At 39.4% G+C, this 27,515-nt stretch overlaps 1 protein-coding gene across 1 annotated transcript; it reads right to left on the bottom strand.

Moving 5' to 3' along the window:
* Positions 1–51: 51 nt before the first annotated feature.
* Positions 52–26,916, bottom strand: THOC1 (THO complex subunit 1). The gene is made up of 21 exons (XM_068932303.1): positions 26,624–26,916; positions 24,321–24,394; positions 24,155–24,215; positions 23,408–23,474; positions 21,375–21,493; positions 20,061–20,109; positions 19,449–19,544; positions 19,084–19,166; positions 18,475–18,548; positions 16,062–16,170; positions 14,664–14,795; positions 13,221–13,321; positions 11,217–11,283; positions 10,997–11,047; positions 10,246–10,316; positions 8,932–9,027; positions 8,001–8,066; positions 4,477–4,560; positions 4,100–4,247; positions 2,504–2,582; positions 52–466 (listed from the first exon to the last, which is right to left on the bottom strand). Exons 1-21 carry the CDS (start codon positions 26,714–26,716, stop codon positions 171–173), a joined length of 2,016 nt encoding a protein of 671 aa, XP_068788404.1. The 5' UTR covers positions 26,717–26,916; the 3' UTR covers positions 52–170.
* Positions 26,917–27,515: the final 599 nt, after the last annotated feature.

Below are 27,515 nucleotides of genomic sequence, written 5' to 3'. Positions count from 1 at the left end.
CTGGGTCAGGATGACTAATCCTTCATTTCTCAGAAAGTCCAGACAACTCAACAGTGTTATAAAAAGGTTTTATTGTTTATTGAATATAAGATACCTACCCAAGATTTGTTACTAAGCAACAACAGTCATAATTACCCCAACAACAACAACGAGTTAGAACCTGAAGCCAGTTAACTACTGTTTTCAGTGTCATTTGTTAAGCTTTCTGCAAGGTCATTTAACCCAGCTTTGTTCAGTGCAGTAATCAGATTCTCAGGTGTTGCATGTGTCCCCTCTTGATCCTGCCAGGCAACCAGCAGCTGCTTGGCTCTCATCTTCGTGTCTTCACTATCTGACTCAATCTGCCGTATATCAGAGTCCTTCATTTCCAAATAGGGAGCCAAAGCCTTCCATTGTTCTCCAAGCTTGTTAGCAAATGACTCAATTTGTTCACCAGTCATGGCTTTGTCCCGTTGTACCTCTGGACCTGGGGGGGAAAAAAAAAAAAAGAATCACAGTGAGACTCAAAAAGTATCTGAAGTTGATTGATTGATAGAGCAACATCTGCCCTGTTTTAAACCTGTTATTTATTCACTAACAACGGACTGACTTACACCTTTCAGCTAGTCTTTAAATCCTGCTCTACGGCTTTGACAACAGATGGATTTTTACAGAAGTATTAATTAGCTGTGTTTCAAGAAAAACATCCATTATTGCCCAAAGAAATGAAAAATTTGTTTCTTGCATATCACTTGTTTGATTGTGAGACAACTGCTGAAGACTCAAGTACATCAGAACGGTCTCCTCCAAATGAAAAGAGAATTTTTACAAGTAGTCTACATAGGTCAAATAAAATGCAGAGTGGTCTTTCTTTAACAAACATTTCATTGTCTCCTAGACTTATTTCAGTCACTCGATGCAGTTACCCCAAGTTAACTTGCCTCAATTTGTGAAAAATAGTTTGCTTCCCTTTTACTGCGTTGCTAAAGGCTGAAACAGGAAACAAGTATGTTCCTACCAACAACAGGAGCATGAAGGCAATATTAAATTTAATATGTAGTCAGTACTTTTGCTCTCATTCTGGCATCAAGATAAACACTGAATACTACGCTTTACTGAAAAGCCAACTGCTGCAGTGATTACACAAGTGGGTTTACAAATTTATAGCTCATCATGGTCTATAATCTGTGGCTTATTACCTATGTTCATTTCACACTATTCACAAAGACAAAAAAAACCCTAAAGGATGAATTACCTATGCATGAAAGTTGACCATACTCTTTAATTTTTAGAATATATCTCATCCTTGCCCCACCTGAAGAGCCAGCTGGCATGGACTTAAAGTTTTAGTTTCTTCCAGTGCTTAACAGTTACACCCATTTATCTGAACTAAAGCCATTACATCAAGGGGAAAGAATGGAAGACCATGAGCAACACAACAAAAGCACTCAAATCACTCCCATTATTTCTAAGCAACACAGTGTATAGCAGACTGCAGCTATCCCATCTTTGCTTTAAGATAAGATTTAAAGAAAGATGTGAACTCAACACAGTGAACCTGGGAAGGCTGTTTCAGGTAGTGTTAAGCTGAAGAACTCTTGCACTACTGCCAATGAGACTGTGGAAAAAAGAGGTCAGGTGCCAGATGGAAAAGGGCAATAAAAGAGATATTCACACAGACCCATAGAAGGCTTTCCAATAACAGAAAAATCTTTGAACAAAATCATGAAGTGAACTGGTAACCAGCCGTGTGAGTTCCACACCCTACATATCCCAGTTGCCCATGCTGGATTCCAAGGGTAGCATACAGAGATACACCACATAAGGGAAAAGGTACGATGAGATGGAGGCATGAATGAGGATGGAAGAAGGCAGATTCACAGACAGAGGAGACAGGGAAGGAGAGTTAAGAGCAAGACTACTGAGGTTATAGGCAAGAGGCAAAAGTGAAAGGACTGTTTCACGCAGAGGAACAAGAGATGACAATTATCAGGAAAGCTGCTCTTCTCATAGAGAAGGCTTTGCCTTTAAGACTTTTACATTAAAGAGGAAGCAAAGACCTCAGGGATGGAATATATTCATTTCCGGAAGCCATCTAACTACCTACCCCAGCAGAAGGAGACACTTACCCACAGCTATGAAAGAGCAGAAATAACAGGTGAGAGGGGCTGAGGAGCACTCAGGTAAGTTTATACACAGTAATGCTGACATTTCAACTATAAACACCTAGCAACATTGTTAATATACACCACCCAGCAGGAATGGTGGTAGAGGTTCCTAATGAAATTGCTGATCCAACGTGAAAAAGTTGGACACTTTCAGTAGTATAACTCTTGAAACGATGGGGTTACTAGTTGTGTGTGATCTGAGGAGGCCGCACTTTCGGTATGAACGTGGGTACAGGTCAGAAGCATCAGGGTAACCAGGACAGGTGACCCCAAGTAGGAAGTATGATAAAACACAGCTTCTACAATATGCATCAAGAGAGAAACTGTGAAAAGACCAAGAATCATGCAAACCTTACTTTCATTGTTTTCCTTTAATAAAGCATCATTATCTTCCTCATCTTCATCTTCGCCTGTTTTTATTTCTTCAGAAGGAGGCTACAATGAGAGAACTAAACATCATTGGATGAATTTTGTGCTTAAAGAGAAATTTTACAGCTGTATGATGGTCCCTGGCATGTGTGTTAGAATGGAAAATCTGATAATGACCCCACTTAAGAATTTAAAATCCTCCAGTCTTCTGTAACCAAAACACCAGTAACACATGTTCTAATAAAACACAGTATTAATAAAAAAGTCTAATGAAAATATCCACTCACTACACAGGATTATCTCCTATTCTTGTCACAATAACTAAAACTAAGCATACATACTTTATTACTTTCTTTTTTTAAAAAAATAAAACCAAACAACTTTATAGACGTCTACGCCACTGGGGAACATTTTCTAATCCTTCTTCAGTAATTTTTTTCCTCACTCAGTATCGTCTGTACGCTCAGACTTCTCTGTACAGTAGTTAAACGTGACAAACAAATAGGCAAACAACATTGATTCAGCTATTGATCAGATGAGATGAACAAAAGGCTTCTTCTTCCTATGTTTCAATCAATCACAGGACTTATCTATGTATTTGTTTTTTGCCACAGCACCTGATAAGTGACAGCAGTATCATCAGGAATACTGCATAAAGTGGTACTGAACATATTAAACATACATTAAATTCCCCCCACCCCCAAAAAGTTTTTTTCTAAAACTGCTTTTAGCATCCAGTTAACCTTGACTGCTGAACAAATAAAAAAGCTGTATGTTACAATCCAAGCTTCACACCTCAGACACGGACTTTACAGACACGGAAGCTCTCCAATATAGAAGTATGGCTTCATAACCATAACAAATTGCTGGGCTGCATGCTAAGTCAAAGGTTTGGGAAATGCACCGCCCCTCAACTGGTAGTCTCTCTTATAATTCTGTATAAAGAGATCTGAATGACTACACCTCCCAAATTTCTATTGCTAAACATTCAAAGAGGTAAGTGCCTTGGACTTAAAAGTCTACAGGTTCTATTTTTCTTTATACATTTAAAAAGTCAAGGGGCTGACAGAAGAGCTCTGGTAAACCTTGCTGCATCAACTTAGCATAGTATTTTCAGCTGCATACCCTGCCCCTTTACTAGAGGTTGCCATCCCAGTAGCAAGTCAGCAGGATAGCCTTAGCCGCAGCTGCCCCTACTCGTGATCCGGAATGCCAACTCACGCCTTCAGTGAAGGTGGTCTGCACTGCAACACTGAACTCAAGTATCTAGGGTACAAATATATTCCCATCTACCAACTCTGATATGGGTGCAGAGAGAACATCAGATCACCATAGCCGTTTGCTCACTGAAAACAAGGCAGAGCTCAACAGTTAATCTGTTAGTCAATGTTGTTAACTGTTTCAAAGTTCAGCGTTACTAGGATCTTCATGGATTAGACCAATTTTACTTGCAATTTTTACTTTGGTGTACAAGCCTTTTTTTTTTTCTTTTTGTCCCTCTCTCCCCCCATGTCAAACGGTCTGCAGAAAAAGATAAGCAAGAAGTCAAATGTATTCAGAAATTATAGGACAGTACTACTTACAGGCAGCTCCTTGGCTAATTTGATTACCATGTTTTCCAGATATTCTGGTAAACTCTTGAATTGTTGGTTTGTTGGCTGGAAGAAGTGGGGACTTCTGCGTGCTAGTAATCTTAATGCTCTCCAGCCATAGTTAGAATTGTTCACAGCCCTGTAATAAAATACAAGTTTGGTTGGTAACCATCTTTCATCTATAAAAGGACAGAAAAAGATCTGAGTCATTTCCTCACCAATAGCACTCGGTTCAAGCTTATAAAGCTTTTTGTACATTACTGGAGTCCTGCACAGATATTACTAGTACAGAGGACAGACTGTTTCCTTTAACAATCCAAGTATCAGAGAGATTAAAATAAAGAGAAACAAAACAAACATCTACATACTTGCACTTATTTTCAACCATGTTTTCAGGATCTGCCTGTTCAATAGCTTCTTCAAAAAATTCCTCCAGTGTTGGCATATACTCCCTATAAAATAAAAGAGTTCAACAGTCGTCACATTCTCTATTCTAACAGAGCTGGTTTTTTCAGTTACTTCATATACTTCTCAAACTTACCCATGGAGGCGAGAAAAATAAAAAAACTATTCAAATTTAACATTTGCAATTAAGTGAAGCATCCGTTGGCTACATGCTGCTATGAGATTATTGACTACACAGGCATCGAAGTCTATGAGTATTTGCTAGTACTGGCTATTAAATGTGCTCAACTCCTTCACTAAATTGAAAAGTGACATTAACATCTGTAAAGGCCGTTCAGTGAAAAGGACTAGGGGATGCAAGACAAGAATTTTGGCAATAAGGAAATCAGAGTTTCATAAAAATGTCTGTTACAACTGGCTGGCTGCAGTGGAAAAATACTTCTACATGCACAGCTCACAAACACTTGGGAATCAAAACGGCTATTAGTTTTGTACAATTTAATAGGACAGAGTAAGTAAAACATGGCCTCCTCCCTCATACACACACGTTTCAGTTTCATCTACAATCAGAAAAAGCAAGACTATTATTCTCCATTCCGTTTACTTATGGTCACTAATTTTAAAGGGGAAAAAAGACTAGGCAGCTTAATGTTGTACTAAGCAATGTTCGCATCACAGTGGCTCCCAGATTGGTTCAAACATGTTCATTTCCCTGCCCATTGCAGTATCTGTACCGTTTGCTCAATGAACTTCAGTTAAAGTCAATTCAGTATAGGTTTAAGTCTACACATGTCAGATTTAAGGTGTATTGAGGTGTACTGATGATCTGAGGAGTGCTGAAAACTAGCTGAACTGCCAGTTCAGCACTGTGATCAGTGGCATGAAGTCAAGCTGGAAGCCAGTCACTAGTGGTGACTCCCAGGGGCTGATAACTGGAACCAATAGTGTTTAACACCTTCTTTAATGACCTGTAAGACGGGACAGAGCGCACCCTCAGCAGGTTTGCAGAAAATATAAAATCAGGAGTGGCTGATACACCAGCTGGTTGTGCTGCCATTCAGAGGGACCTTGACAGGCTGGAGAAATAGGCTGACAGGAACCTTGTGAAGGGAAATGCAAAGTCCTGCACCTGAGGGGGAATAACCCCGTGCACCAGTACAGGCCGAGAGCCGACTGACTGGAGAGCAGTGGGGCAGAAAAGGACTTGGGGTCCTGGTGGACAGACAACAAGGTGAACACAAGCCACCAGTGCGCCCTTGTGACAAAGAAAGCTAACAGCCTCCTGGGCTGCATGAGACAGAGTGCTGCCAGCAGGCTGAGGGAAGCAATTCTTCCCCTCTACTCAGCACTGGTGAGATCACATCTGGAGTGCAGTGTCCAGTGTGGGGCTCCTCACTACAAGAAGGACACGGACATAGTGGAGAGAGTCTGCGACAGCTGGGACCGTTTAGCCTGGAGAAGAGAAGGCTCAGAGAGGATCTATCTATGCATATAATTACCTGATGGGGGTGGGAGGGGGAGTAAAAAAAAGACTAAGCCAGACTTCTCAGCAGTGCCCTTTGGAAGGACAGAAAGCAACAGCTATAAATTGAAATACATAAAATTCCACTTGAGCATAAAGAAAAACTTCTTTACTGTGAGGGTGACTGAGCATTGGAACAGATTGTCCAGAGAGGTTGTGAAGCCTCCGTCCTTGGAGATATTCAAAACCCAACTGTAGACAGTCCTGAGTAACCTGCTCTAGTTAACCTTGCTTTAAGCAGTGGGGGGCTGGACTAGATGATCTCCAGAGGTCCCTTCCAACATCAGCTATTCTGTGATTTAGAAGAAAATATTTGGGTTTCACAGGGGACATATTCAAAGAGCAACTGGTATTACTGTTCTTAAAAGAGCCAGCAGTTGCTTCCATAAGATATTAAAACAAGTACATAAGGAACCATAACCTATAAAAAAAAAAAAAGAAAGAAAGAAAGAAAAAAAGAAATAATATTCACAATGATCAGGAAAGCTTGCTGCTTTGAAGACTACACTATGTTCCTTAGACCTGTAGGGTACTGTGGGCCAAGATTATGTCATAGGTGCAGCAGTACAAAGCAAGCTAACAGTGATCTGATCTGTGTTCTCCTATCTAATATTTGACAGAGACACATCCCCTTCTACAAGGGAACCTAATGATCAGTCAGGAAAAAAGAGCCCCAGTCTATAAACTCACTTCAGTTTTGTTTTGAAAAATACGTTTCGTCCAGAAAAGCAGTGTCTCATGCATGTTTAAGTGCACCAATATCACTTATTACTGGTACTGAAGGCTGCATCACGAAAACTCAGCCCATATGAATCCTACTGTATTTGGCAGTATGTAAAAACTCAATACAAACTACATTTTATCCCAAGCAGTTATCTATAAAGAAGACAGGAAAGAAAGTTTTATCCCCATTTGAATGAAGGGATAAGAAATCAAAGTAAAAAGTTACAGCCACTTGTCCATATTCAATCACAAGGTCTATAATAAAGCTTGGAACCGAAGCCACATCTCCTGGGATCTTTTCTTTACCGTTAACCACGGCAGGCACTTCCTTGGTTCATCTCTGTTTCATTTGTTTTAAGAAGTTGGAGCACAACATAATCATACAGATTCACATATAGTCAGAAGTTTTGGTTTCCAGCACAACTCCCCCTTTAGCACTTTGTCTAGGAAAGTCCTGTTGGAGACCTGCCTGCACATCCCAGCTTCACGAGTAAGGAATGCAGTGCTCTTTCTTAACCTCTGGAAAAGCAATTGCTCTATTCAGGGAAACTGCACACCTAGAACCTCTTCCTGGGCGTCCAGTCCTTTCAGCCACTACTGGGGAAGTTCTCTCTGGAAACTGTCCCATTCCTTATCCAAATTTCCATACTAGATGTCAAGCCAGCACAAAAGGGAATTACGTACTATCTTTAACAATAGACAACTATAAAGCAAAGTACATTATCAGTATTTCCTGCAATTGTGCAGAACGGATAACCAAAAATTTTACTTTTCTGTATCTACATCACTAGTAGATCCAGGATGCTCTGAAACAATGCGCGTTAGCCAGTTTCCTCTTATCTAGTACTATTAGAAGCACATATCTGAGTGTAAATCATCGCCTAATAGCCTGCTAACCTCATTGGAGCCAGACTTGGCAATCATCCTTTATTATGTAAGCTGCTCAATTATACAATCACCCTCCATAAAATAGAAGTTTTCATCTGGCTTTTAGCTCAGATTTTACTTTACTAACCAAAGAAAATTACTGACACCATAAACGCTAGTACAGAAAACCATATCGAGATTTCAAGACAAAGATCCATATAATTAGCTTCTCTCAAGATACACAGTGCAATGGCTTACTATACATGATCACCTCACCTGCTTCCCTTATAGAATTTTGTAATAAGGGTAATTTATTTTGTATAACCAAAAGGCTGGAAGCTAGCTTTAGGCAATGATGTATCTTTTCTTACCTACCTACTCTCAGATTTACAAGCTTCCATGTTGTCAGGACATAAATTCCAAAGACGTGTGAGCTCCTCACTGCAAAGAGAAGCATAAATCCGTATTACACTCCATGTTCATCTTTCCGTAAAGACATAAGAGACATGCTACAGAAATGCTCACCCCAGAGCCTTTATAATAAATCATACCATACAATGTCTGTGATACAAATATATTAGGTATTGCCAGGAGTGACAGAAATCCTACCCGATGTTGCAGAGTAGGAAAACTATGCTTTAAATTTCCATTGCACTCCCTTGCTGATCTCTGATCAGAAACAGTAAGAAACTCTCTCTTTCCAAACTAGAAAAGACCAGGTCGTTCTGTTTTGACACCTGAAATAATTTATCATTTTCTTTTTCAGAAAGGACATTTTACTAAACACACAGTACAAGGTCCTGAAGGTCAAGACGAGGCCAACACTTCCACATCTGGGTTGGGTGAAAAGTTACAACGAAAAGACTATAATTTCTCCTGCCTTCCAGAGGAAATGGAAGAATGTAGCACTTAGTAACACGCAAAATAAGGCACTTTTGTTAGAAAGGACACAGCAAGAAGAATTCTTTGCCCCAGGATAAAATACCAATGCGTGTTACTTTAAAAACCATGGCACAGATACTTTTTAAGCAAACATAAAGAAGACAAAAGGACAAAAACTGATCCAGCAAGGACAAAACCACCGATTTTCAGTCTGTAACTTAAGGAATATTTATAAAGTATCTGTAAGAGATGACTGAGGAAAGGAAGTCTACCGCAAGTCTTAAATCAAATGACACATTCCTTGGATACTCTTTCTTAGCAGTTCCAAAGTGACAAAGTTTGAAAATTACGGACTAGAAAAAGCAGTCAGTGACAAAAAAACCAAAACAAAACAAAAACCCTGTAGTGAAAAAAGTCAACGTACTTCCCCATAAGGATTTTTTTGTTTGGTCCTTTTCCTAAGAAGTCCTCTGGAGCTGGCCTCTTTCTCATAGGCCTCATTGGCTTAGAATCTGGAGGTCTGAAGGGGGAAAAAAATGCATTTTAGTATCAAATCAGTAACATTTAGAGAATAAAATTAGGCTAATTCACTTCCGATGGCTTCTAGTTAAATCAAAACGAAAGTATTTAGAACGACTGGGACTCTAGGTTGGTGAGGTGGGAGAACAAAGAGAGAGAAAGACTGAGAGAGGGAGAGAGAGAGAGAAAGAACACGAGAGAAGGTAAAGAAACATTCACAGATTTAAAGGTCTATCGGAGTCCCATTAAAAAAAAGCAAATCACATTTATTCCAGCAGCGCATACTAAGTGGGATCTACCCCTGCTGCTGATACTATGATTGCAAGTTTTCTTTCCCCAAGTGCCTCTGATTTTACGGGATCAGAGAATGGAGATCCCAGACCACAGAATATTTATAAAAGTCATATTTCATAGTTTTACACTTTTTAGCACCAGTAGTAATTCCTCTCTTCTCACCACCCCCTCCCTTTCCTGCAGAAGGCTGAAATCAAGAAGAGGTGGTTCCACCTCATCTCTCCATGAAAGAAACTCCCAAAGAGATTATATCCTTACCACAGAGGCTATAGTCTGTGTGCACAATGAGCAAGGTTGGAAGAGGAATGTTTGGTCAGCATATCATGACAGTTAAGTAAACATACTGAGTCAAAGTTCAAGTCTCGCCACCAGGTAGTACCTAATCACAGAGGAAACTTTTTGATGGCTATATCCACCTAACCACTTTTCCCTTTCAGCTAAGTGACCACCACCAAGTAACAAATCTAATAAAAAAAGGCACGTGAGAGACGACTTGCTGAGTATGCTGCCCTGTCAGAGCCATAATCCCAAAAACTCCTTTAGAGGCAATCCAAACTGGTATACGGGAAAGTGAGCCCCTAACTTCTTCATCCTAGGGTATGTCCTTAGACAAGAAGGGAGACAACATGCTCCATTCTCCCCAGTCACTGAATCCTTGATCTTAAGAGAACAAGTGCTGCCATGAGACAGTGAGGAATGCTCCCCCAAGACCTGCACATACATGACCAACTCTTTACTGGCACAAAGATGCCTTAAGATTTTTGGTAGAAAACTTGGAGCTCTCTGCACACAGAGAAGGGACAGCCACCTATACAAATCTCACAGTTGTGTGAATCATTAAGTACATATACATCATGGGCACATATTCAGAAGTCAAACCATCATTTCAAATAACCATCAAGCTTCTACTTCATAGTAAAGGTACCTTTCTTTCACAAAGCTTGGGCAGCCCTCATTTTTCCAAGAGTTCCAGTTTTCTTCAGTATTTAATATATGCTGGAGAAACATAAAATATTTCAAATTATTAGGGTCATAACCACTTTCAAAGTTGGCCCCAGAGTTTTAATTAAGCTATCATAATTAAGGGGAAAACTTTGTTTTAGTTTGTGTATTTCAGACTCCATTTTGTAAATCATCAGTTGAACGTCTATCACAGGTACAATCTTAAGCAGCTAGTTTGGTTTATTCATAAACAGTATCTCTCTCATTAATAACTATGGGAAGGCTTTATTCCTCCTTCTCTGAGCAAGAAAATAGATGCAGTCAAAGTAAAAGGAAAAAGGAAAGCAAGAGTAAGACAATTTTTTTTTAATATTCCACTTCCATCTTATTCCCTTCCATGACTTTGCAACCACCATTCCTTTCTGCAAAGAGGCTGCCACTTTTTTTTTTTTTTTTAATAACCAGTCTCTCCTCTCTATATACGTACGCATACATGCACATTTTCATTTTGGCCCAAGAGGAGAAAAAGTACATTAATGAAAACATGGGAAAAACATGACTACAAAATAAAAAGATGTTATGATTTTTCGTTTTTTGTTTTTTTGTTTTTTATTTTTACTAAGACAGGATAAAATTCTCTTAGAGGTTACACCTGTGTTCCAAAAGCTAGTTTAAACTGATACTCTTTTTACTCTCTGCATACACTTTGTTCAGACATGCCCCAGAGTACTTACCTCTACCATTTTCGAGAATCTTTCCCCATCTGGGGGATTTTCTGAAAGAAGCTATAATTGGGAAGGAAAAAAAATGTTAATTTTTTGTATAATATTTGTAGCAGAATACTAAGGGGGGAAAAAGAAAAGGTGAATCCCGCTTCAAAGACAGGTGGCATAATATTACATATGATAATCATTTTTTGATGTATTTTTTTATAGAAGTATCTATTGTACCAACCTGGTAAACCGCTTTTGTAGTATCTTCAATCCAAAGAGACTGTTCATCTGTTAGAACATAGTTTGAGCTGGATTGCCAAAAAAAAAAAGAAGTCATAAATTTGGTCTAACATACAAAGTACATAAATTTTTTTAGATTTTTTTTTGAAATTTCTCATTGCTTACATGTTTTTAAATGTGAGGAGCTGACTTAAAGGAAAAACAGCACTGAGGATCCAGGGCTTACACTATACACTTTTTGAGAGAGGGCTGGAAAAGAGCTGAAAAGGGTACTTTGAATGGGCTCTGGTCTGGTCCCATGGACTGAACACTCATTAGCTAGTGGAGCTAATTACGTGTGCTCTTGGAGTACACCTTTAGGTTTAGTTCCATCCAATAGAAAGTCCATTTGTGTAATTCAAGATCACTCCTTGATGTGGACTCAAAGTACAACAACTGAATACAGTCAAGTGATTTACTTCAAAAAGCACACTCCAAACTACAACACTATCGTAGATAACACCATCGTAAAAGAAACAACTAATTCACAGGCAGTAAACAGAACTTGAAAAATCTCAAAACATGAAGCATAATCTGAAGTCACTAAACAAGACACTATCTTCTTGGTATGTCTAGAATTGTGGTACAGTTGGTAACTAAAAGCAGAAAGAAAACAGGGGAAATAAATACAGTACCTAGGACATGGCTCATTTCATTCCCAAGAAGAGATGAGAATTTTTTTAAAGACGTTACAAGTCAGATGACAATCTAATTTTTGTTTTCACCAACTAAAGAAGAATCTATTTGAAGCGTACCCATTAAAGCTCCATTTAAAGTATTAAATAGCAATATAATATAAATCAGCTTTTTACGAAGCCCTAGGTACCTTAAATGGCAAACATACATGACAAAATGGCAAACGGCAAAATACATAATTATGGCTAACCAATAACATGAGAAAGACTTTCAGAACTAGCTTGTCTTAGTTAACAGGATGTAAAAAAGCTCACTATCTTTTTTTAGGGAAAAGAATTTTGCAACACCTGCACCAAATGTTATACTACTCCATTCATCTATTATTCCATCCTTGATTACCGATAAGTGAGTACTTTTAATGAACTGCAGTGTTACTGTCTCTCTTACAGTCAGTCTCCAGTACAGAACTGCAGCTCAGGCGAGCTGGATTCTACTCTTTCTCTGCCACTGGACTGCCTTGGTAAATAACCTACGGAATGAGGATAACAATACTAACCTAGTTTGCAAAGTGCTTTGAGATCCGTTTATAAAAAGCACTATGTTATAGCTGAAAAATAGCTATCTTAAATATTAACGATTACATGCAGATATGGTCAATTTGCACAGGAAATGAACAGACTGGTAGGTATTTCTTCAGCATAACATTAGGGCACAAAGTAAAAAAGGATAGGGTTTTCTTCTGTCCTATCAATTTATAAAAGCAATAACCACCATTACTACTTGCTGATATTTTAGACAGAATTCTGTAGCAAAAATTCAGCAAACAACGTCACATGAAGATCTGAGTCAACATAGATTCAAAATGAAGCCACATACGAATAGCTTGTGCTGGTCTAATGGCTTGCTAATGCCTAAGGAGAGGTACTACTCCTTCCCTCTCTCGGCTGGCACTCAGCTTGAACCAGCCGTAATGACCTCTACTCCTCTGAGATCCCATTCAACTCACTAATCTGGCAGAAAACTAACCCTGCAAAGATGATCAGATTTTTTTGCTGAACAAACTTAAGAGAGTCCAACAAACACTAGAGCCACTGCAAGGGAGGGCAGAGAATCATGTACAGAGAGGAGCAAAGGCAACAATGAGACTTCCCCTTTCCAGCAGTAACCAGCTGTTAACTCCCTTCAAGCCATCTCCTGTACTCACCAGTCCAAGGCTCCGCAAGTTTCAGAAGAGCGTTAGAACCAGCAAATGTAAGCTTTTAAAAAACATTTTGGCTTAACTGAAAGTTCTTAGCTCCCCATCCTCAAATCACAAATATTTCCACATTACCTTTTAAATTTGACCTGTCCCTTTAGATACTGAAACAGTATTAGGTACTGCAACAAGATGTGACGGCGAAAGTTACTGTCACTCAGCTGTAAATCCATCAACTAAACAAAAACAAAAGAATTATACATGTATTTTAAAGACACTAAACATACACTACTGTAAAATCCAACAAAGATTTTAAGATAAACCAGAAGGAAATGGTTTTAACAGAAAAATGAGGATAAGGCATCACAGCACCTCTATTCAGTATTACATATACTTTCAGGACAGTGCTTCACAAAGTACAAGGATCAGTAAAACTGTCATACAACACAGTTCAGAGAAGACAGTTATCAAAACTCCTAATGAAATCCACCGCTTAGAAATGTGAGGAACGGGGTGTAAAATTAAACAATAAACTTCTAGCTTTTGGTTAAACTGGTTTTATACCGCTGGACTTCACAACATCCTACCTAAGACATCATTCACCTTGAAGTGAGCAAGAACTTGCAAAAAACAAATATTATTTTTTTCCAGTAACTGAAAGACCACTGCTTACTTTTGGTATGAACTACTTGCTATGATACAATTTGGCTACCAGAAAAGGGAGCACTCTCATCAAAATCTGCACAATGATACGCTGCATGATTTCTACTCATGGGCTGCAGCATGACAGATTACATAAACAAAACATCTGAAGATTCTTTAGAGAAAAGGAGTTTTGATTATTAGGTGCCAATTAAGTGACCTGTGCTGTATCTTCTATGTTATTTGTTATTTTAAAACTGTTGATACACAAGTCAAAGGATTATGGGGAATTTACCTACTCTCTATCCCACAAAAAAGAAAACTCATTTTGCATCAAGACTTACTTTCTACCATTTGCTAATGCACAGATGTAAGAGTTAAAGGAATACATTATTCCAAAAGAAGGACAATTACTTTAGCATTAATTTCAATAGTGCTGTATTTTTGTGATAACGTTAACAGAATTCAAATCTCTCAAGATCTTCTTCAAGGTAACTTTAAATAAGACCATAATGAGGCACAAAACACTGTTAAAGTGATATCTGCCAAGTGTAGAAAATGTAATTGTAAATGCCATAAAAGGCAACAGATCTTTAAATATTTACTCTCCTTTAACTTCCCTTCCTAAATGTAACAATACGCATCCAATGTCATACAGATAACAAAAATAGAACACTCTGAATCATCAACTGTCAGAGAGAATTAACAGAGAAAGAAAAAAAAAAAAGAGAAGAAATCTTTCTAAAGAAAGTGGTCAGACAGTGGAACTTGAGAGTCTGTGGAGTTTCTGTTTGAGATATTCAAAAGCTAAATGGACAAGGCCCTGAGCAACCTGCGTAGTTGGCCCTGCTTTGAGCACAGGAGTGGACTAGCTGATCTCCCGAGGTTCCTTCCAACCTCAACTGTTCTGTGATTCTGAGAAAAGAAATCACATACCTTCTCACTAGTTAGGAACTTTGCAAAATACACATGTTCTCCTCCTGTTTTGAGTTCTTCCAACTTTTTTCGGGAAGCCTGAGTGTCATCCAACTTGTAACTTTTGAAAACAGCCAAGACTTCTTCTGAGTACTATAAAACAAAGTTACTTACCACATGGAAAAAACAACATTGCAGTCAATTAGAAAACTATACTAGACTTAGCGCTGAGTGGAAAATCATCTGTAAACTTGCTATTAGCCAGTCAAAGCAACACCTATTTGCCACATTGGCCAGTACATAAAGTTTCTCCGAAAGTCATACATATCTTAGCATGACACTGAAAGTTTTTTTTATCATTTCAGAATGTCTAATCATTTGCAGCATTTAAAATATGCTAAGGATAAAAAAAAAAAAAGGTATGGCTGTGAACAGTGCATGAATGCTTTCTTGTTTAGGTGTTATCAAGAAACAAAAAACCATATGATGACACAGCGCTACATTCAAATAACACTTACGTTTTTCAGAATATATACAAGAAAGGTACAGAATGAAAATTATAGTGCAGTACTAGTCTTAAAATCAATTCAGAACCTTAAAACTGCAGTGAAGAAAAACTGCCAACAAAGTTCATCTGAAAGACCTAAGCCTGGTGCTATGCAGTCCCTTTGAGCTATACTCTTTTTTTTCTTTTTTTTGAACACTGAGACTATAAACCTTTAACCAAATTTTTAGCAGGATATCTGAGTGGGCTTTATTTCTTATTAGCAGAGCACAGAGAATGAGGCTTGAAAAAACAGGCTTCTTAAAATTAAATAAAAAGTGAGTGGTAAACTGTGAAGAAACTGGTATAGCTTAGTGATAAATCACCCTCAGTATTCAGAGTTAGCAAAACTGAAACACTGCTAATACTTGCCTGGCTGGCTCAAGGGGAGGTTCAAGTCATTGCTTCTAAAAAAAAAATCTGAATTTCATTAGAATCTTATCCTGAATAGGATCCCACTGGGATCAGTACGGCTCTATTCAAAAGCAATATCTGCACTTTGTGCAAAAGATCTAGGGCCAGGTAAAACTATTTTTCTTATAAGGACACAAAAAATATCCGTACACAAAGGTTCTGCTTTCTGCAACGGACAAATAATAAAAATGGTACTTCTAACATTGTTGCAACATATGAAGTGTTGCTGTAACTGACAAGAAGTCATCAATTTTAGCTTTATTAGAAAATTTACTGTAACATCTTAATAAATTGTTCACTGTCAAATGCTCATTTTAGAAAACTGTAAAATGCATTTCCTCATACATTATTATTTTTCAACTGCATTAGTGGTTCAACTGTTCTTGTGCAATCACTCTTTTATTCATGTAAGTGACAATTTTTACATAAGCTTAAGAGTTGAAAGAACAAACTCTGATTACCTTAAGAAAAGTTTTCCATGAGACTTTCTCATAGCACTGCACAGGATTCCTAAAGTAATCTTGAAGTGACCAGAATTTTCTATATAGGTTATAATCTATTGGAATGGAGCTGAACAACAACATTAAGAAAAAAGTTATGAAAATCCATATTCAAAGCAATATATTAAACTCAAGTCCGCTCAAGAATGTGCAATCCCAAAAAATAGCATTCGTTTTGTAAGTAAAATACTGAAGTTAACAGTGAGCTCCTCTTGACAAGCCTGTAACTCAGAATTTTTGCCTAGAAGTTCTCTATCCAGTCTTTTGTTACTTTCTTACCATAAAAGCACAAAAGGTAAGACGTTTCACAGCATCTGGAGAAGGAAGAGGAATACAGCCTTTTCTCCTAAAAATATATGCAGTATGCATTCATTATCCCCCTAATACATCTACCAGAACAAATTTTGTCAAGGTAACTGGGAGAATTCTGAAAGAGAGAAAATAATGATGGTTTTCAGCCAGGGAACGTTACTTTTTCAAATAATCTGTTTGTTTCTTTCCTCTTCCAGGTAACCTCCACTTAAACAGATTGAGACACTGCCAGCTTGTGTCTAATCTTAAGAGGGCAGGAGAAACATGAGTCTAGAAATTGGATTTGAATACAGAGTTTAATGCTAGTGATTTTCCCACAGAACTGAGCTATCCACTTATAGTTTAAGGAGAAACCAGCACTAGGTTCAAATTCTTCATTTACCAGACTTGATTCTCCAAAACATTCCCAAAGCATGACCTAAAGCAGAAATGTCACTCCCTGTAACAGCTGCACATACTGCATGTTAATTCGACTGGTAACTTGTAGAAAATTACTGCGGGCATGAATGATGCTGATATTCTCAGGTCTTCTGGTTAAAACAAAGAATAACTCAGAACAAAGAAGAAAAAATCATTGCAGACAGAGAAATAACTACCAAGGCAGTTGCTGTTTGCTTACAGTGGCCCCCCTCATTTTACTTAGAAGTGCCTCATACAGATTGCATTAATGACAGTCTCCTGTACAGAAGCATAAACAAGGTATTTTCACAGTCCAATGCTGCCTTTCCCACTGGAACCAGATTTATCTTATGAGAAACAATCCTAAGCAGCTCCCAAGATCTGAAAGTGCTAGCACAGAGTGAAGAAATTTTACTTGTCAGAGAAATAAAATTCGATCAAAGTGACAGTGAAAGAAGAAAGAAACATGACGGATGTGAAGAGCAACATCAGCAGCAAGAGCCCAAGCACCATTTCATTTCATGGCTGCTCACTAACAAGAGACTGGGCAGTGCAGCAGTAACTACTATGATCCTAATTTGCAGATGAGGAAGACCTGCAGGATCCAAGAGCATGTATCAACAAAAAAAAACAACCCTAACCAATCAAACAAAAAGATGCAAAGCCCGTATTTGTACAAGCCTTTTTCCCCATGCTGTAACAAGTTAACTATCTAATTACGTGAGGTGATAAGACAGCCACTTGATGCCTATGACGGCAAAAACTCATCCACTTCACAACAGAGCTAGGAAGCAAACTGAAGAAAATACACTGTCTAATCAATCTCAAAGTTGCGTGTATTACCACTGGCCAAAAAATCTGTCAAAAAGCACGCTAGCCACAATGCTCTGCGTTCGCTGGATGCCTTCCTCTTCCCATTTGCAAAAAAGATGGAATCACAGAGAGCGTGGTTAATTAGAAAAGGCTTCACTGAATACACCTGCTCGTATACACTGCTCTGCCAATTTAAGAACATTGTAGTTGCTTCAGCTAATTTAATGAAACTCTTTTCAACTCTATCACTATGCCAATTATAATTCAGGTACTGGCAATCTATTCTACCTTTAAGTAGTAAGTTTACCCTTTCTTATGTTGCAAGTAAAGAAATATAAATAACCGCCAAACTATCATCTAGTGGTCTACAATGTTTTGTTCATACAAAATTTATCACTGTTTTCAAAATTCAAGTCTTCAGCTGAGTAACAGTGGGTGTGTTATAAAACTAAAGGCCATGATGTCCTGATGTGGATTTCTCTTGCTCTTACTTTCAGAAATTCAATTTGCATTTCAAAGCTTCCTACTAGGAACTAACTATAACTACTCAAGTTTGAAAATCTCTGCCTTAATGTCTATGAATATACCTTCTTTAGAGTAGATTCACTGTTTTTGTGGAATTCATCAGAACACTGTATCAAGCAGTTTAAACTGTGCATTGCAGAACTCCTGTATGTTCAAAATGTGTGGTTTTTCTGTACTTGATAATATACTCCAAAATAATAAAAAGTAAAACTTCTTCAAGACGAGCAGAAATCCAAACAAAACATTTAAGGGTATTTACGAAACTAGCTCTAAACAATCCCTTTACAATATTTTGTTTCAACTTTTAGAATTGCAATAAGCTCACCAACTTGTTGGTGCTTCATCATCGCCCATTTCACCTTCTTCTACATCCATGCCTTCCTCTCTCTCCTCTATGTGCTATAGGGAAAAAAAATATTTAAAAATAGATACAAATGCTACTGTATTTTGCACAGAGTTTTCATAGTTTTTTTTTAGTTGATGTATTTCATTACACTTTAAATCACAAAGTTTAAGCTGGTAATTCAAAAGATCCCTACAGTATCATTCCAGTAAACTGCACAGCATAATCCTAACACCATACTGTACTTTGCAAAGTACAACTTCTCCTGCCTTCCACAGACAGAAACACAGCCTGTTACAAAAAACTGAAGGGATAGCTTTATACTCTGTACACTACGGGCAAAACTTATCACAACAAGTGACGGTGCTCACCCCTCACCATCAAATCAAAATTTTATTTTCTCAAATTTTACGCATTTTCATGTACCACATAATATGCCAATTTCCAGAATTAGCAGTTTGGCCTGGAAGAGGGGCAACTAAATTATGAACATATAGTTCAATTACAGTAGTGTATTTCTGTGCAAACAATCTTATAGGCTCCCAAATGACTTTCTGCAGAATAAGTGGAAAGTGACACAGGAATTTTCACCTTCTGTCCTAGAGTGCTCTCGTGTTCATTGGTATTGAAAACTGTGACATTTTCCAGGTTAAACTGACTCTGCAAGTTAAGTCCTGTGGAAAACAAAGGGTCAGTCTGAGAAGCTGTGAAGTTCATAAGCTAGTTCGTTCAGTTACTTGTTTATCGGATATTATTATTCAATTAAAACAAAGAATTGTAAACATCGGAAATCTGTGTTGGAAATCAAAACAAATGAAAGCCAGTTACAAGTTGTAGGGTAGATAAAATAACTAAGACAAAAGTTCCAAATGATTTTGGTCTGCAATGTAAACTTACAAGATTCAGCACATTTAGTCTTTGTTACAATATTAGCGTGATGAAATGCAAAATCTCACCTGATTTTTCTGAAAGCGGAAATAACCTAGCCAAGAATAGCTGAATTCTTCCACAGAATACTGTATTTTGTGACTTAGATAATCTTCTTAGGAGGTCTAAATGTTGTAAAAAGTAAAGATTATTAGTATTTATCCCCCTTCCAGCTTCTCACTCACAAGTATTTGTTTAGGAGTTGCTAATTACAAGATCTACATAGCCAATGAAAGGAAAGGAAGATTTGTAAATTTAAATACTAGTAATATCTTTAGACCAGCTGTATTTTTCCCTAATGCATTCTATCAGTTCTCTTAACTGCTACAACGGCTAGAGAAGTTAAGTTCAAAAGGAATCCTACTCAAACAAATACTGTCTCTGGTACGGGCCTTATCATTGCTGAAGGATAAACATTTCTCAGATGTTCCTCTAAGACCATCGTCACTGATGAAAAAGGGATTTCCCTAAGGTCAGAGTGGTATTTACATCAAACAGCAAGATTTATGAATCTGCTAAGAGGAGCATCTTTTACCTTTATTACTTATTGAAGACATCATGATGTAAATTCACTTTCATCTGCTGTGACTGGGAATTCTTTACTCCCTATGACCCCCATGAAGAACTAACTACTAACTCACCATTGCACATTCGTAGCAAGTAATTTTTCCCCGCAGAATAAAATGTATTCTGAAATGGATTAAAGACACCAAGATCATTAAGAGATAGTGAAACCTCCTTGAGCATACTCTTTTGAATTCAATCACATATCACGAGTAAATATGAGTCATTCTTACTGTTAACTCTAAATTTGGGTTTTCCCTTAAGAGACAGGTTTCCCAAAAGGCAACATAGAACAAGTAGTCCCACCAATTTCAAGCAAGCACAAAACAAAAAATTTAAATCTAGCCTCCATATAAAAAATGGCAACAGTAAACTGCAAGAGCAGCATCCACCTTTTTCCCTGAAACACACTAATTTAAGTCTCACTGCCTTTACCCTTCTATGTGCGTTTTATGTATAACTGTAAAGAGAAACATAAAAGATTTAGAGCGTTCACAGCACTAGAGATTTTGCAGCAGGAGAAAGAAATTGGCAGATGTTTCAATTAATGATAAAGAACAATTCTTGAATAAAAGCATGGAGAACAAGGTTGTCTGAAACAGAATAGGAGGTCAAGAAATCCAGGACAGGAAAACACAGAGAAACTGGAATATTCTTTGGGTGTTCCCAAAGCAACCTACTGAGTTGCTGCCACTTGTGCTTCTGGTAGTACTGCAGTTTCAAACAGTAAGGATTTTGAGATCCAAGATTTCTTGTGATCCTCAAGTAAAATGCAGGCAGGTTAGGACTTCTGCCTGGGACCTTGAATTCCCTCTTCAGTAAACAGCAACTGCAGCACAAGAAGCTTAGCAGCTTGTCTTCTACTGCTACTGAACTATTGTACAGCAAGAGTGTAAAACCCTCAAAGAGGCCCCAAACCACTGTCTGTTCCTTAAAAGCAGAAATATTTTAGGGCAACAAATTCATTCTTGCTACAGTCCTGTAACGGAAAGCTAATTAAGGAAGTGACCAAGAAGACTTATTTCCCTGCAGATCAAAAGAGTGAAGGAATCTCCTACACCTCCAGAGGAAAGTTGCATAAAAGGTTAAGAGTGAAGGTACCCATACAAATCATGCATCAGAAGCTAAATTTCCAGGTTCTGAATGTCAAGCGCAACGTAGACGGTACAGAAAGGAGTTAAAAATAGAGTATCAATCAAAATCATGATTTCTTTTATTATTAATTTTCTGACCTCTTTTGCCCTGACTCATTGCTTTTAAGCCTCAAATTAAAACATACTCAATGCGACTATTTTAACACAAACAGATACAAAATCAATTACAATTTGCTGTAAAAAATGATTTGGGTAGACAAAAGCTTTGCAATAACTATATTCTGGAAAAATACTTACTGATTTCCATGTAGCAACATTTTTCTCCACAAAAGTGAAGATTTTGTCACACTGATCCAAAGGCAGGCAATCCAGAACATCTCCCAGAAGCACAAAAGGGGTTGATGCAGTGCAAATACCTACGAGGAACGGGAAATACTTTATTCAGCAAATTTGAACTGAAATGCATAAAGATGTATGGAAGTTGAGGGACATGATGTTAAAAAAAAAAATTATCCTCGATTCCTAAAAAGCCTAACAAAAACATCAAGGTAAAGTGTGCATTTCCATTGAACCCATTTCCTTAGGTACACATATACAAATGAGCATTACCAGAGCTTTGCATTAATACATAACAAATAATAAAGATGTCATAAAACTCTAAGAGTCATCAAAACAGTGTGAGCTTTCACACATGGTTTTTGGCTTACCCAGAAATTGGATTACATGCCTTATGCCTCTCTCTCAACTACTATGAAACAAAGTGAGCTTCTTTTGAGGTTTTTACTGGCAACAGAAAACCTACTTGGTATAGCTCCTAACAGTCAGGCTTGCATCCATTTGTAGCCCACAAGTGAACTCTTTCAGGCTTTCATCTTGTTCTACCGTTAACCGAAAAGTTCAAATGCCTTTTCCTCAAGTAAAGCACTCCTAAAGTCAGTATACTGGTGCTCTGTACTTTGGTAATGTCTGCATTCATAACCATAGGTCACGTTATTCTACAGTTCATAAAACACAAATGCATTCAATACACGTTTACTAAAACAAAACTGTATTTGATAGGTACATGAAGCATATAAACAAATGGAAGAATGTCAAAGGTCATTCAGATGATATTAGCACAACGATCTCTGACACAAAAGACAGCTGTAGAAACAGACTCAGGTATCTGAAAAAGAGCTGTGTACTAACAGGTCAGTATCTGGGAGACTAGCACAGAACCACAGAATGGTTGAGGTTGGAAGGGACCTCTGGAGATCATCTAGTCTGGATCACCTGTCTGGATGTGATCCTGGGAAATATGCTCTAGAGGACCCTGCTCGAGCAGGGAGGTTGGACTAGATGATCTCCAGAGGTCCCTTCCAACCTCAACCATTCTGTGATTCTGTGTAGTCCAACCTGCCTGCTCAAGCAGGGTCCTCTAGAGCACATTGCCCAGGACTGCGTCCAGGCAGGTTTTGGATATCTCCAGGGAAGGAGACTCCACTACCTCTCTGGGCAACCTGTGCCAGTGCTCTGTCACCCGCACAGGAAAGAAGTTTTTCCTCAGGTTCAGATGGAACTTCCTGTGGTTCAGTTTCTGCCCGTTGCCTCTTGTCCTGTTGCTGGGCACCACGGAGAAGAGATTGGCCTCAGACTCTTGACACCTCCCCCCTTCAGATACTTGTACACGTTGATCAGATCCCCTCTCAGTCTTCTCTTCTCCAGGCTGAACAGGCCCAGCTCTCTCAGCCTTTCTTCAGAGGAGAGATGCTCCAGTCCCCCCATCATCTTTGTAGCCCTCCGCTGGACTCTCTCCAGCAGCTCCATCTCTCTCTTGTACTGGGGAGCCCAGAATTGGACACAGTACTCCAGGTGAGGCCTCACCAGAGGCAGTGAACAGACGCAGCAGTTTGGCAGCACAGCCATTCAAGAGATGTTGTCTGTCACTCTGCCAGTGACGGACAAAGAAACCTAGGACAAGCCATTTAACCTCACTGTCTCCTTGGCCTCACGTCTGAAATCAGGATGGGAGCCTTTTAAGCATTTTACACCGGTTGATAGGAAGAGAAAATCATAGTTATGTTATGACCAAACCCATGCATTTTCCACTACAGGTTTAAAAAAAAAAAGTTCCAACAGCTGTTGCACACACAACTGAATTTAGTCATATTCACTCATCTCTTGTGCGACAGATTTATTCAATCACTAACCTAAGGACCACATATTATCATAGCTAACTGCTGTACTGTAGATTACTTTAAAAAAAAAAGGAAGATGGTAAACAAACAAATGAAAAACTAAAGCCTCCCAGCCCCTAAAACTGCTACCAGATTAAAGATAAAGATGCTTACCTTCTGTGACTCCATTAATAGCAAGAGAAATAATTGCCAGGAGGTTTTCACATGGAGCTTTGTTTATCTAAACAAACACATGACAAGGTTGAACTTCTCTATTTTTACATTAATATATGTAATGAAACTAAAATTCTTGTTTCACAAATAGATACATTTTAACAGATGTTGACATTCTACTTCCAAAATTTCATTCTATTAATCAGACCCATCAGTTACCTATTAAAATTTTTTATTGAATGAACGACGTTTCTTGATCTCTTCTGGCCATTAAAGACTGTACAACCCTTATTGTGTAGCTGTTTGTTTACCTCTGAAAACAAGTATCCCACGTTATAGCAAAACCAAAACACTTTGAGTCCTTTCATCTACTGTCATGCAGCACATGCTAGTAACACATAACCCACTCCACTCTGCAAATATAATTGCAGAATAAGGCCTATTTATGAACTATGATTTTAAGTCATAGTAGATTTTCAGAAGCATTGCAAAGAACTGCTGGAAAAGGCTAAGTCAGCATCTCTCAGCAGTGCGGCATCTGTAAAATTAGCAATTTCATCCTACCTACCAATCTTCTTTAATTGTCTATATTAAATCTTAATTATGTAATTTTTACATAGTTCATATTTTTTAATAAACACTATTTTCTACAACTCAGTTAAGTTGTTGTTAAATTACTATATGTTAACTTGCAAACAGAAGTTTCATTTACATCAACAGATGGCTCTAGCAGTGTGAAATACTTACTATTTCTTCTTCTACAATAACTCTAAAAGCTTGGTCCAAGGTGCACTTTTTTTCATTTTCACTGCAAATACAAAAATTCTACATTAGTTAATAACAACTATTAAAGAAAAGATTAGTAAAAATGATCTGAATAGCCACTTTTTAAAATCAAGTGGCAGCTACTTACCTCCCAGGAATCTGGTTGAATGCATTCAACAAGGGTTTGATGGTTTTGTTATTCAGAGCCTCTCTAGTGGAAGTCTACCAAAAGGTGAAAAAAAAAATTACAAAACCGTTAGGCAACCAAAGTTACTCTGATGGATCACCTTCTTCCTTCATCTGACAGAAAGCAGAAATACTAAGGAATCTATTTGTGACATACCATGCATCGATTTACAAAAGAAAATATATTAACAACTTACCCATATTACCTAGTAGATTATCATACCTCAAATTAGGGCTAATGGTATGCAGAAAATAACACTTCCAAGTGAAATATAAAGGAGCATGCTATTATGGCTGATGCTGCACCTAGAACAGTTGAAAGGTCCATACACAAACTTTCACCTGCCAGACAGGCAACTCATGGTGGTTTAAAAACATTACTTCTGTTAGCAAGCTGGTCTAAAAATTCCCTGTAATGAAATCAATATAACGGAATAACTGCCTGTGCCTCAACTATTTCTGTACAAATCTCAACACCTTACTTTGAAAGTCCAATAAATTGCACCACCACTTGAGTACACATCCAGCTCAGTCTGCTCTAGTAAGGAAAAAGCATCATTCAGTCGAGGCGCAAAGGAGATAAGGGCGACAAGCTGTGGCATGTTTTACTGCAAACGTTGAGTTACATCAGATTTTGATTTAATTTTAAATTAATTTTAGCTAACTAAACCACGGATACTATTCTCATTTTAGCTCACCTAGTTAGGCTAAACTGGTACGAAAACTCCTGCCCAAAAATTTATACCACTGAGTTTAGCACTCATTACATGAAAACACAGTTTCCTCTTCAGAAAGATATCCCAGCTATAACGGGTTGCTACAGTACTTAGAACACAGCTGAAGTTTTGCCACAGGCCTACCGTGCCTAACACATGCTCTACTGGACTTAAGCATCATTCAGCTGCATCTGTTATAAACATTCGAATTTTTGTTCTGCTGTTAGCTGCTGCTGTGCAGACTTTTTGCAGATAGAGGATTCTTCTGTATGAAACTGATATTGATAAAAAACCTGGATATGCAACTAGGACAAGGTGAACTGAAACTAGGAGACTTTTACTGTCATATCATGCATAACCTGACAAGGCCTATCATGCATTAGCATGATAGCATAAACACAGGTTAATGGGAGTTAATGCTCACAAAGAACAGCACTAAGACGGTAAACTCACTCAAGAACAGGAAAGGGAAGAACCATCTGTCAAGATCCCCTCTCCCCCACCAGAGAGAACACAGCACTGGGCCACTGATTTGTTCAGTCTTAGTGAATCAGCAATCGGGTGCGGTAGGCAATGGTGTGAGGTATCAACTTGTATGTTACGTTATACAAAAGCATAGCAAAACTTAAGTTCATTAATATAGATTTCTAATGTCCTTTCTTCTGCCCTTTACATTTGTCTTGACCTCATAAAACTAGCACTCTTGTTGTCATAACATTACTACGTGCCTTTATAACACTGTGAATGCAGTGAAAGTTTTCTCTCTCTCTCCAGCTAGTCAAGTTTATCTCTTTGCATCAAAGACCAAAGAAGTAAAGTTTGTACACTTTCCTCCAACTTCCTTCATGCCAGCAAAAAAAAAAAATTGGCATACACGTCAAGTCAAACTCTCCCCTGCACTCCATTCAGGTCCATTCATGCAGAAGGGAGGGCAGGTGAGTTCAGCCTTCAACGTGGTACTTTCCTCCATCCAGCTGCACACCTGAGCCCCGAGCATCCGTTTAACCTGCCGCTGTCTCACTGCTGCTCCCCCTTTCCTCAACCCCTGTTCACTTGGGAAACCCAAACGAGCCCAGAAAACTCGCTGGGCACAGCCTCCCTTCTCCTCCCACGCTCATGACTCTACACTGGGACGCTGGGCAGCGCTGAGAGGCTCCTGGAGGGACTGCCAGACCCTTGGGAGACAGGAGGGAGCGTGGCGCGCGCCCCAGCGGGCCGTTGGAGGCGGGTAACGGCCGGCCGAGGGAGCGCGGCGGGCTCGGCGCGCGCCCCAGCGGGCCGTTGGAGGCGGGTAACGGCCGGCCGAGGGAGCGCGCGGGGCGACTGGCGGAGAAGGCGCGCGCCGCCTGCACACAGCCCGGCAAAGGCGGTGCGGTGCGGTGCGCGCGCCGAGGCGGAAAGAGAGGGGGAGGGGCGGCGCGCCGAGGCCGAGCGGCTACACCGTCGCGAAGCGGCCGGCCCTACCGCCCGGCCGGGCTCGGACCCGCTCCCGGATGGCGGGAGAAGGGGCGAGAAGCTCCGGCCGAGCCCGCGCCGCCGCCGCGCTCACCGTGAACCGGAGCCGAGCTTCGGGCAGGCTGAAGAGCGGCGGCGACATCGTCCCGGCCGTCCGACGCTCCCCGGCGCGCGCTGATGACGCCATCGTCCCCTTCCCCCCCCCAGCCGGCGAGAACCACGGCGAAGCCCCCGCTCCCGCCCACTCGTGACAGGGGTGGGGGGGCTGCCCGTGGTGGCGAGGCCGCGGGCGCCCGTGGGCGGTGCCGGCAGGTCACCCTCGCCTCACGCCTGACTTTAGCGTCATGAGGGTCCTGGCGTGGGCCGGCCGTGGGGGGGGGCGTGGCCGTGGGGGGCTGGCTTTGCTGTCGGGTGGGGCGGTGGGTTACGTCCCCTATGTGACTCGGCGCTTTTTTAAAAAGCATGCAGTCAAAGAATAGTTATGCAAAGAAGGAGAACGTTTCTGATAACCTGTATCACTCCAGAGTCAACACTTTCATCTGGTGAATGAGTCATTTCTGAGCGATCTCTATCTGGGTGAAAATAACCCTTACGTCTTCTGAGGAAGATACATGAATTTTAGGTTATTCGTTCTTCATTCTGAGGTGAAAAACAATTTAGGAACTTCCCCCCCCCAACACAAACTCTTCCTTTGTTGCTTCGTTTGAGTAATTAGGATCTCAAAGGAAGCGGAAAATATTATTGCACAAATTGGCATTATGATCATCATTAAGCATGCAAAATTAACATGGCCTGTAACAGTTTGTCACGTTATCCCAAAAGTTCTGCCACTTTATGCTGAAGGAAGCTGAAAATACCTGTTTCTGTACCTATTCGATCTATAAATGGACCTTAGTTGAGTATTCCTTCTGTCTTTTCCAGTGCTGGTGGGATCCTTAGAGCCCCGTGTAGCACTTGTAAGGAAGCTACTGGGTTTTGCAATCTGC

This window comes from Struthio camelus, chromosome 2 (genome assembly GCF_040807025.1).
Source record: "Struthio camelus isolate bStrCam1 chromosome 2, bStrCam1.hap1, whole genome shotgun sequence".
NCBI lineage: Eukaryota > Metazoa > Chordata > Aves > Struthioniformes > Struthionidae > Struthio > Struthio camelus.
Note: the sequence above shows the minus strand (reverse complement) of the source record. Positions and strands in the feature narration are given on the sequence as shown.